This window comes from Urtica dioica, chromosome 5 (assembly GCF_054948205.1).
Source record: "Urtica dioica subsp. dioica isolate 48M chromosome 5, U.dioica_male_clone48M_v1_H2, whole genome shotgun sequence".
NCBI classification, from domain to species: Eukaryota; Viridiplantae; Streptophyta; class Magnoliopsida; order Rosales; family Urticaceae; genus Urtica; species Urtica dioica.
Window position 1 is genome coordinate 5,673,376 of NC_142760.1, and position 12,576 is coordinate 5,685,951.

At 33.4% G+C, this 12,576-nt stretch overlaps 1 protein-coding gene across 1 annotated transcript; it reads left to right on the plus strand.

The window, feature by feature from the left end:
- The first annotated feature begins 224 nt into the window (after nt 1-224).
- Nucleotides 225-5,541, plus strand: ARF3 (ADP-ribosylation factor 3). Its single transcript, XM_089614782.1, has 9 exons — nt 225-344; nt 417-583; nt 674-712; nt 844-906; nt 1,670-1,688; nt 3,123-3,234; nt 3,643-3,690; nt 3,896-4,026; nt 5,043-5,541. Exons 2-9 carry the CDS (start codon nt 481-483, stop codon nt 5,074-5,076), a joined length of 549 nt encoding a protein of 182 aa, XP_089470908.1. The 5' UTR covers nt 225-344; nt 417-480; the 3' UTR covers nt 5,077-5,541.
- The last annotated feature ends 7,035 nt before the right edge of the window (nt 5,542-12,576 follow it).

Here is a 12,576-nt window from a genome sequence, read left to right on the forward strand (position 1 = left end):
TTCCTTTTTAGAATTCTAATTTAAAGTTTTTATTCAATTAAGATTTCTATTAAATGAATTAATAGTTTTGTTGTGTGTGGCCATGCTTATTTTAAAAGTCTTGGCGTGAACGTTGATGTCCAATAGTAAATATTAAAAAGTTCACCCCAGGATTTAATTTTTTTTTTTGAGGGACAGGATTAAATTATTTAACCACTATTATTACCATAAATTTGTTTAAGAAGGATTAGGCAAGAACGAAACAACGAAATTCTGACAAAAAAAAAAGAAAAAGAAAATAAAAATAGAGAACTCACTCGAATTCAGACGAATCTCTTTCAAGCAGAGACCGTCTTTCCTTTGAGGTAAGCTCTCTCTCTCTCTCTCTCTCTCTCTCTCTCTCAGTCCTCGCTCACTCTCTTAGCCGGGTTTTGCAGGAAGGAAGAAAAGGTTTCTGCGTTCAGAGATCCGATCTCTGCATTCCGTTGATGCGGTGATAAAATGGGTTTGTTGTTCAGTCGGATGTTCTCTTCTGTTTTCGGCAACAAAGAAGCTCGGATCCTCGTCCTCGGCCTCGACAATGCCGGCAAAACCACCATCCTCTGTAAGAATTTTTCCTCTATCGCGATCCTCGAGGTCGTATTTTTTGGGAATTGATGGTTATGTTCTTCTTTTTGTTCGAAAATTCGTGCAGATCGGCTTCAAATGGGCGAGGTTGTATCCACAATTCCAAGTACGTTTCTTTCTCTGCGTGCTATTAGATCTCAATCATGACGAACTTTGCTCTTTATATTCAATGCGTGAACTGTTTGGCTGTCGATAAAACAGTCGTCTTAAAACGTTAAATTTTTGCTTTGGAAACAGCAATTGGATTCAATGTCGAGACTGTTCAGTATAACAACATCAAATTCCAAGTTTGGGATCTAGGTATGTCAATACATTTCTCTGCAATTGAGCTACTTTTGAATGCAAAAACTTAATTAATCAATTATAATGAATAGGTATTGATATATTAGAGCTTGCAAATGTTTTGGTCAACGTCTTTACCTCTGGGATGATTTGCGCAATATTGGATATGCTGCTAAAATATTATGAACCCAATTTCTTCATTTTCTCCCTGAGCTAGGGCTGATCAGAATCAAGACTGAGTATGTGGACTCGTAGTGTACTCACAAGGTCAAATATGGCTTGCTGTAGGGTCTGGCTTGAAAGAGGATTCAACTCATACAGTGTATTAGTTCTTCAGGATTAGTTAGTTGGTTTTCATAATAGTGATAATAAGTACTAAAGGCGATCAATCCTTTATGACCGAACACATAATTATCCCTTTTATTTTTCTACCCCAAGGGCTCCTTTAATTTATTTGAATTCAGAATTATGGTGGCAAATTGATTTCCTACTACAACTTCTAACCCTGACCGAATAATAACAAGACTAGAGAACATTCTTTGTACTGGACAAACATGTCTTAAATTTAAACTAATTAGTTACTGTGATGCATTAGGAAATATTGAATTTTTGTGCTGATAAAGACGATTATTTCAACGAAATAGTTCTCATATAGAGTAGTTATTTTAGAAACTCACAATTCAGCATTAACCTGAAACGTACTTTTTTTTTACCAGAGGTAAATTAGAAACTATGTTAATTATTTGACGATATTTCTGCCTATGTTTTTGTTTGAATGCAGGTGGACAAACAAGTATTAGGTAAGCTCTTTTGTCTCTTGAGCTTGTTCGATTCTGTGGGAAGAGTCAATGTGATATTCCTGATACAAAAAAAAGAGAGAGAGAGAGAGAGAAAAGATAATCTATGGATGCATTTATATTTAGATTTGATAGACTTCGTTTACACATGGATAAAATTATGCACTACCTTCTTTTCTAGGCTTTATGCATGACAATAATCAGTTGGTTACAACTGGGCATTTTACATAACAATTTGCTTCAAACTGGAAAAAAATCAGTACATCGTCATCTTGTTCATGCACTTGTTTCAGTAAGACTGAATTTTTTATTTTTTTTTCAAAAAAGTTGTTGGCTGGACGATAGAACATTGGCTACGCTTAGTTTGGGGTTTTCTTGTTATATATTCTTAGCATGACTATTGCCAGAAGAAATTTAGGATTATGTTCTTTTTTTATTTTTTTATTTTTATTTTTTTATTTATGAATTTTCTGAAGATTAGATTCCTAAGCTAGTCTAGTGGGGATTCGACTTCCCCTGGGGGTAGGGTACTACGAAAGGAAGTTGATCAAGGACCGACATTTTTCTGAATATCTCAACCTTCACATCGAAAAGTAGAATAAGTTTTTGGAAAAACTAAAGAAAGAAACTCTTCTTCCCCCACAGCCTTGATCAAACGAATAACTCACCTATAGTTTTTCACTATCCGAGCCTCACGGTAGGGATACAATAACTCCAACAACATTACATTAGGCCCTACATTAAAGAGCAAGATATCCGTTCCTCTGTCAGAATCACCTGGTTCCTTTTTATCCGGCTTCTCAAATCCGCAGAAGCTATTGAAGGATTCACCCTAAATTCATTTGAATTGAAAACCTGGACCAATTATTCAGATAGATGGGGGTAAACTAATGAGTTCGGATATTAATGATTTTAGTGGTTAAATTAAGCAAGTTATGATGTAAACCTGTAGCATTGCTGAATAAGAAGCCAGAGAAAAATAAAGTACTTGATCAAACCATCGATAGTGGATCATTCAGAATTAACATTTGCTTAACAAAACATTCATAATTGATTGTTCATAAGATTTAAAAAGTACCAAAATGTTTTTTTTTTAGCAAAATGATGCAAAATTTAAGGAGGGTTGTCCCGTTACAATCAAATTTTGATGGATTCACTACGGTGATGCTGTTAGCTAGCCCAAATCTACCATTTACTCATGCTTTTATGCGTACATAGTATATAGTAACAGGAGCTGTATCAATATGGAGTCGATTATTAAAATCTTGGATCTTCCTTCTTGTTTTAGAGTACTGAATTTTTACTTACTAAGTCTATTAAAATATATATCATGAAATTCCTTTTCTTCTGATCACTCCTTATTTCTTATGCCAGTTCCTTGAGCATGATATAGATGTTATGTTATTAACAGACTTGTTGCATGTGTAACCATTACAGGCCATATTGGAGATGCTACTTTCCAAACACACAAGCCATAATATATGTCGTTGATTCTAGTGACACTGATAGACTAGTGATCGCTAAAGACGAGTTCCATGCAATCTTGGAGGTATATTACATTGCAGTTATTCCAAACGAGAATTGTGGAATTTAATTAAGTTTTTAGGCCACTCTGTCTGTGAAAATGCATTCTGTGCTATTTGCTTGGAGGTGTAGGGTTTTTTGTTTTAGTTTTTGTTTTTGTTTTTCGTTGTTTTTTATTTTTTATTTTTTTTTTGTCAGTACTTTTACCAACTGTTAAAATTGTTCTAAAAAAAATAAAGGCTAATTATTGTCGGAGTGATTTTTTTTTTATTCGTAGAATAAATGTATTTATATTCCACGAAAAATATAATTCTAGGAGTGATGATTGGGCGTATATGTAACATTTATACACTGGTCCTGTATTGAAATTAATTTCTGAAGGTCTTTAAAGGCTGAGTTTATATTTCATCTGACATGTTTATCGTTGTTCCAGGAGGAAGAATTAAGAGGTTCAGTCGTTCTCATTTTTGCAAATAAACAGGTAACTTTAATTTGAACGCTTCTTAGACTGTTTTTTGTTTGTAGTATATAAAAGCAATTGAAATGCAAAGACTTTGTTTAAGTTAGAGTCTGTACTTAGTCGAGTTTGAAGGCCTGAGGTCTTTTCGCTTCTGTTTACTTCCTTTACAAATCTCAAAGACAATATTCAATATTACTTATGTTTTGTGTCATCCTTTTCTTTGCAGGATCTTCCTGGAGCACTTGATGACGCTGCAATCACCGAGGCTTTGGAATTGCACAAGATTAAGAACCGGCAATGGTCTATTTTTAAAACATCTGCTCTTAAAGGGGAAGGGCTATTTGAGGGGTTGGACTGGTAAGCTTTGACCTCAAATACATCAAGTATTTATATAGGCATTTTCCCCCATCTATATAGCCTTTTTAAAGTTCAATATTCTCGTTATTATGTTGCAAGTCCAATCTACACCGAAGGAGCCAGTATATGTCGGAATAAGTAGTGTATTTTATAAGTGTGATGACACACTAATAATGCATACATACATATATATATATATATATATATATATATATATATATATTAATTGTAAAACACACACACACACACACACACACACACACATACACATACATATATATATATATATATATTTTAAATAAACGAGTTTTTTTATTTTTATTTTCTTTTCCAAAAACAGAAGTTGTTCCTATGTGTGTGTGTGTGTGTTTTACAATTAATATATATATGTATATATATATATATAGGAATATATATATAAAAAAAAATAGGAATATATATATAAAAAAAAATAGGAATATATATATATATATATATATATATATATATATATATATATATATATATATATATATATAAAGGAACACAATTTCTGTGGCTACAGCTAGACATCTTTTGTTAGTAACAAAATGTTTTATTTTTTTCTATGTAAAAAATTTATATAGGAGCACTTTTTTGTCTAAGGTTCACTAATGATTAGAAAATTCACACCAAATAAGCCATTTAAAAATAATATTGAGTAAATAGCTGAGTTTAACCCCAAGCGCTTCGGCCACTTTTGATTCCCACTGGACACAACAACTTGGGGCAACTGGGGTAGTCTCCCGGCTGATAATGCAAGGGTCTCGTGGATTTAGTAGGATCTATCCCGGGCACCACAGTTAAAAAAAATAGCGAGTTTAGTTATTAATTAATTATTTTCCAAATTATAGTTATTTTCGGTTTGGTTCCATATTTGTACACGACGATTCAGTCAAGATATGATGCTGCTAGGCTTGTCTTTACCCACTGTGAATGGGTTCTGAATTTTATTAGTTTACTTGAAGATCTAATACAACTGTAACTTGTCAATGAAGGTTGAGTAACACACTCAAATCAGGCGGTGGCTAACTCTTACCACGAGAATGATAAGAAGACTGTTGCTATAGTTGCACTGGAAGTTGGAACTCATAAAATTGACGTCTTCCACATTGGTATGTCTGTCTTTGATAGAAATTCTGCTTATGAGAGTTGTCTCAATTCACCATCTTTTTTTTTGGTCTGTGGTCTGTTTGAACTTTGAATTAGACGACTGATGAGATATATACATGTAAAATTTCACATAGCTGGCACCTGAATTTGTTATAAAATAGCTCACCCATCTAGTTTATCATGGTCTTCCTTATTCTGGTTTTACTTAGCGATATGCTATCTGAGTTTGATGTTAAGTCTTGTTCGGCTTATCCGGCTTTGCTGACTTTTCCATTTTACGGCTGAGAATTTGTGTTCGAAACCTATTTGGTTGACGCTTGTCTTTGTTGGATCAAGAATTTATGTGTTCTGTTTATTTAACTTGTGATCCTATTTGATCCGAAACTTCACCGGCTGTATGTGTCATAGTTCTTTACAACTTCGATTGCAAATTGCGTAATATGCTTTCTCTTGAGTTTTTGTACATCGTTTTTCGTTCTCAAGCTGAAGGAAAGGTTTTCAGTTAACCAATTACTTTTATATGCCCGAAATTCTACACTAATCAGCCAGGAATCGAATCTTTCTTTGCGATGGTTCTTAAATTCAAAATGATATCATGACAAAGAGCTAATATGAAGTAGAATAACAAATGTAGCACTGGTTAGGAATCGAGTCTTCTTTTGCAAATAGTTCAAAAGATGTTTATAACTTAAACAAACGAGAGAGAACATATCCGACAGATTCACACGCTCCCATGAGTTGGATGTCTGTCTTCCATATCCAGCAGCTGGTGGCAGAGCATGTTTCAGCGAGATTCTGGCAGTGGCTTAATTAGATCAGCCACATCGTCCATCTATCGATATGCTTGAAGGCTTATCATGGGATAATTAGTCTACACAGTTGTCAAAAGGGCCAGCCTGACAACTTTTTATCAAGCTCAAGAGAGGTTGAACGCTAGGTCCGGGTCTATGGAGGGCCTAAATAGAGAAAAAAAAAAGTAAAAAACAAAAAAAAAATGCACAATTCGATAGTCTACCATAGTTTTTATTTTTAAATAAAAGACACGTTTTTTTTAATATCATTAGTAATAAACTTTAGCCAAGACCCTTCAACAAGTCTTGTTTGTCCCGATCCGAAACTAGAGGGTCGGACCGGACTGTCCACGGGTGGCCCGTCTTAATTGACTGCTCTTCTCTAGACCTTGTAGTAAGGTCATAGTAGATTTCAATTGTCTAGATGCTTATAATCAAACACGAATGCGTAGAGCTCTAGAGTTGGTCATCCAAGAGGCTTATTGCCGATGTCGACTTCCTAAGCTCTTATAGTGGTGATATAAGAGGTCCGTAGTTGAAGAGGCTATACGCCAGTGTTGATAAAGAAGTCAAATGAACAGCATACCCACTAAATACTATTTCCTACGAAGTTTATAGTCGAAGCCAATTATCTCCAATAGGAAATGCTTAAGAGGCGTCAGTGTTATGCGACGAGCATGCTTAGTTGCCCACACATTGCCATGTGGGCAACTTGGGGCCACCATAATTTTGGGCTAGACACGGAGACCTAAAAAAAGAGAAATTATGTAACTATTTTGAAATCAACACAAAATTTCCTAAATACCTCATTTGAATCATTCATAGCATACTTCACTAGTTAAATATTCCGACAAGAATGCCCTTGGGATTATACTTGATACATATTGCATAAACCTAAATTCTACTTCGTTTCAGTGAATATTATCTTCTCTCTATCGCTGCCTACGAGGCTAATTTTAGGCGAATACGAAGACTTAATATAAGGACATAATGTGAAAAATTTTCAACAGCCTGCCAAACACTCTCATCAATGGCTTTAAAAAACGCTTTCATCCGAGCTTTTCAGTAGGCATGATTGGAACCTTCCAACAGAGGTGGTCGACCAATGTTATGTCCTTCTTTCGTGTTCATCTTAATACAAGGTGCACACGTTAGTAATACTCCCGGATAGCACTCAACAACATAGAGTGGCCCGCTCTGATACCAATTGAAATTACCTAACGTGGTTAAGATAGTTGTTCAAGGTTTAGGTTGACCAAGTTATTGAACAACTGATTGTTTTAAGCAGATTCATCAAGGTGATAAACAAGCAAACAATAAAAAGAAATCAATAAAGAACACAAGACAATTGGTAACCCTGTTCGGTATAAACAACCTACTTAGGGGGATTGCTACGTCTAGGTAAAAGCAATCCACTATAATCAATCAACCAAGGTTATAGGAATATAAAGTTTGACAAAGCTCCCATTCGCAAACACCTCTCTCCTTTGGTTATCTCCAACGGATATGGATCCAAGCTCCCCTCGGATCTAGAGACTTTCTCTCTATGCTTTACCCAATCTTCTCCCGAAGATTAATAGCACGTCAATGCAACACACGATCTCATACCTAGTACGACTATAAACAAGCTGTGAGTTGTTCTAAACTTGTTGTCAATGAAGATCTCTGAACAACTAGAGAGACCAACAAAGAACTATGGTGCCGTGTATATATATAAATCAACCAAACAATCAACCTTTTATGCAAACCCTAGGTCGGATATATAAAAGGTTTGGTTGTGAATCCTACGCGAAAAATCAAATCAATCGGATCCACTAAATCCGAGATTATGATTCCCAATAAATCGGGTAACTAACTAAAACAGTACTTGATTCTGTGTGAGGAAAAGACGCAGCTGCTTGAACAACTTGTAGAAGCTTCTGCTTGAACAACTCGGTTACAATTTCTTTTTCCAAATAAACTATAACATAAAGATTCAATAGAAAGTACGCATATCTTCAGTCATTATCAGTTTATCATAGAGAAGTTTCAATAAAATATTCACAGAATCATCTCTAATTGGTATTTTAACATTGCCATTGTCAAATAAGAAAATCATGTTTCGCCATACATGCAAAAATATCCATCAAAGCCATAAAATAAAGGGTAATTTAGCAAAATAGGCAACTTAAACGTTGAAAATTGCTAAATAGCCAAGGTTTTGTAAATATTAGGTAAATAGCCAATTTTCTATATTTACAAACGTAAATATCAAGTAAATAGCCACTGCCATATTAAGCCACGTCATCATTTATGTTTATTTACCTAATATTTACCAAACTTTGGCTATTTAGCAATATCTAACGTTTAAATTGGCTATTTTTCTAATTTTTTGTAAAATAAATCATTCACTTTTTTGGAAGCAACACGACCCGCATCACGACCACAAAACAATTTGCGAAGAACAACATAGAAAGTGAAAATATTGCTGAAATAAAAACAAAGCTTATAATATATACATGTTATCTGCTACAAATGATATTGAAATATGTAATAAAATAGATAATCAAGCTCAACAAATTAACCTATCCGTTTTACTAAAAAAACGTCACAAAACTTCACGTACTAGTTAGAAATTTGTTCGTGGGTGTGATAAAGCGGGCGTTAATTTGTATGGAACTTTATCTATGAAGTAGAAAATGAAATATATTTGAATGAGTGAAATGCTTGTGATGGAAAGAAAAAATAAAAATAAAAACAAGAAACTTACACGTACTTTCACAATGTTAACAATATTAACTTAAAACTCGATTAAATGAGCTTTTACACGTATATTTTTTTTTTACCAAATTTCTCTATATATAATGAAAAGAGTTTCCTTGGGATTTCGTAGAGATTACTGTGGATATTGTATGCGATATGGATATGGAAGTATATAGCTTTTCTTCTTATGACAATTACGATTCTTACCCCACGTATCCAACCTCGCTTTTCATTAGAGTATGAGAAAAGTACATCTATCAACATATATAGTAATTATACGTATGGTTGTGGTGTAAACATTAATCGATCAAGACCATGTCAAATTACATATTTTTAGTGTAAACTTAGTCTCTTATCAGAGCATTATTTATCCTTTATAAGAAAGGAGCAGTATTTGTGGCGTTTACTAGATTCGCCGGCCCTTTTTCTTCTTGATCAAGCCATTCTTTGTTGAAGTATGTTAAGTCCGACATACCTGCAAAATAATAACAAAAAATTAGTCAAATAAGTCACCGAAAATCTAAGAATTGCTAGATAGTCAATCATTTGTAAATAGTCACCTCAACTTATTTACGGCACTCACAAAGACAAAAATACCCAAAAACATTCCTGCCTATTTTTTATTTTATTTTATTTTTTGTCTTTTTAAGTGCCGTAAATAAGTTTAGGTGGCTATTTATAAAAAGTTAACAAAACGAAAAACATGACTAAGTGAAATAGTTAAAGTTTCAAAATTTTCAGCAAAATAGTCAAAATATATATCATATGATAAAAAAGAAGTTGACAACCGTTTATATAAGCAATTTATCAGGTTAAAAAAATATGATTAAAATAATTTTGAAGTTCGGTACTTACGCATTTCAACTATTTCACTGATTTCGAAAAAGCTTCAACTATTTTATAAATTCATTTCATTTCAATTGATTATATAACAAAAACACTAATATTTTTTTTTTGTCCATTAGAAAAATAACCAACTTAAACGTTTGATATTGCTAAATAGTCAACGTTTGGTAGATCTTAAGTAAATAGCAATTTTTATGTATTTACAGACGTAAATCTTAGATAAATAACCACCTCCATATATTAGATCGCGTCATTATTTACGACTATTTATCTAAGATTTACCAAACATTGACTATTTAATAATGTCAAACGTATAAGTTGACTATTTTTCTAATTTTCTGTTTTTTTTCCCATGACTTAAACCTATCTTTCATTTTTGAAGATGCGTATTAAAGAAATACATCATTCACATTCATCATTTCTTTTAATATTTGAAGAAGAAAATAGATTGATGATCAAAATGTATTATTGAGACGAAGATCTAAGCTCAGAGTTATAATAGCAAATATGCAAATATATCTAAGATGAAATACACAAAAGTGAAGTGGTATTGAATAAGATGGGACGATTTCGAACCATTTGCGGATGACGTAGCCAATGCATGGGCATTCCAATGGCGGGGACTTAAAATGGAAAAAACGAGAAGAAGTAAGGATATTGAAGGCATTGCTTATTTCTCTCTACAAGTAAGAGTTTGTGTATTTTTCATTTTCTCTGTGAAATTCAGTCGTATTTATAGATTCCAACAAGCATCACCTGGGGAGTTTTAGAACTACTGGGCTATTTCTGCATGTGGACGAAAGTAAACCAGCTCACGGATTGGGAAATATATTACAAAATGAAACAACGTAGAGTGGTCATAATTAATATTGTCGCTAATTAAAGTGTAGACTGGTCATAATAATTACTAATATTTTTCTCTTTTTTTAACCCACTAATTGGAGATTTATGGAGCTCACGCACATTAGTCCACAAGTTTATATCCTTATACGCACCTTTTGTAGACTTGAAATTCTAGCAAGGTTACTATTTTCACCTAAGCTAGTGGACATGTGTAATTTCTGTTATTGTTTCATATAAGAGCTCTTTAGTGATAATATATTGATAGAAGTTAAAACAACTTAGGCTAGGAGGAAAGTTCAAATGAAAATTACAAACTCTTTATAAATACTTTTAAAGAAGAGAAAAAATAGATCACAAACACATCATAAATAATTATACAAAAAAGATTAATTATCCGCCTATTATGGTGATGCTTATTCTAAGGAGAAACTTATTTGACCGTGACCTATGGCCATAAAAAATAAATCATTTTTATGATTTGAAATTCAGATTTAAAAATGAAAAGAAACCAGTTTTTATGATTTGAAATTCAGATTTAAAAATGAAACTAAAATCACACTCGTTATAGATTTTGTGGTACAAAAACTAAATTTAAATCTGAATTAATAAAACAAATAATTACAAGAGAAGAAGACAAAATGAAAAGATAACCTCTCCATTGATGTACGTAGCTAGCTTTTCAGCACTTAATACTCTAGCAAGGTTACTAATTTTCAGGTAACTAAGGGGACAAGTATATTTATTGTTTATGTTTTTTTAATAAATAAAAAGTTGTACAAATTAGATTTTTTTAAGAGATATAGTACAAATTACGTGACTTTATTAGTCATTTAATACGACATTAACTTTTATTAAAATCGGTTGAACATAAAAATTTAGCCAAACATAAAGTTGCAAGTCCAGTTTTGCATCTCAACTGTGATAATTAATCGGATTAAGTGTGAAGTTTGATTCGATTAACTGTGACGATCCTCCTTCGGAAACGATCTCGAACATCAGGAGTCCCACGGCTGCACCGATCCGACCGTTTGAAGGTCGCAAGTCCAGTCTTGAAATAGTAGCCAAATAATTAAAGTAGATGTCTATATATTGTAAAAAATAAATTAAAAATTTAGCTGAAATCAAAAAAATTATTTGATAAAAAAAATATAAAGATCATTAGAATTAAAAGTTAAAGTAAGATAATAAAAGAGTTGGGAAAGAGAAATGTATATGCCAAAAGCAAAAGCTACGTACATAAATCTTCAAAATATAGCTTTTAAAATTTTAATTTAAAACATTAAAAAAAATTATCCAATTTAAAAAAAAAATAATTTTACCAACCACTTAAATATGGTTTAGCGTTTAGAAAACGGACTATCTTAATTAATACTGATAATTAGAACATCCGATAATGGATAAACTATATGTGTATTCGTACATAGTTATTCTAAGACTATAAAAATTAAATTATTGTAGATTTAGTCTTAGAAATACACTTGGTCACATTAAATATCTTTATAAGATATCTAGGAAGAACTGTACAACCCCCGATTCTCTATGTTTCATAACCAAACATCATAATTCTTGTTGTCGTTCGTTTTTTAAAATTTTTAATTCATCGTGACGTACAAGAAATTCCACGTCAAAGACTAAATGAGCCCTATAGAGAAGCTCGATCCGGGACCATGAAGGCGAAAAAAGTCCACCCGAGATGAGCTCACGAAGAAAGACGACAAAAAACAAAGAAAAAGCCCACGACGCGCCGCGCCAGTGTGAAAGCAAGGTGAGCGCAGTTGTAATTTCATGTGCGCGCGCCCGGCCTCCTGCGCGTGCCATGCTTTCACCTAATCCGAGTTTTAGGGCTCTTTTCCACCCCATAACCACTATAAATATCTCTCTCTGAGGGAAAAAGGTACACAGTTCTCTCTCAACAAAATCATTCGATTCCAGAGTCGTGAAACACTGCGGAGGACCCTCCGCACTTGATTTCACTCTGATCGAGCTCGATTTACTCAAATATTCTCAAAGAATAAATGACGCTCCCATCTCACTCATAGCAATGAGACTAGTCGAGTGTCGGACCGCGAACCAGAGGCACCGCTTCTGCGTCCCTTTAAGCTTAGTTTCTTCTTCTTCTTCTTACTCTTAGTTCTCCGAGGAACGATGAATGTTCTTGAGCTAGGGGAGGGAACTCATGACTTTCGAGTTTCTACAA

Coding starts and splice junctions, on each gene's coding strand:
- ARF3 (XM_089614782.1), top strand. CDS start 481: ATGGGTTTGTTGTTCAGTCGGATGTTCTCTTCTGTTTTCGGCAACAAA. Junction 584..673: donor CGGCAAAACCACCATCCTCT/GTAAGAATTTTT, acceptor AAATTCGTGCAG/ATCGGCTTCAAATGGGCGAG. Junction 4,027..5,042: donor CTATTTGAGGGGTTGGACTG/GTAAGCTTTGAC, acceptor TTGTCAATGAAG/GTTGAGTAACACACTCAAAT.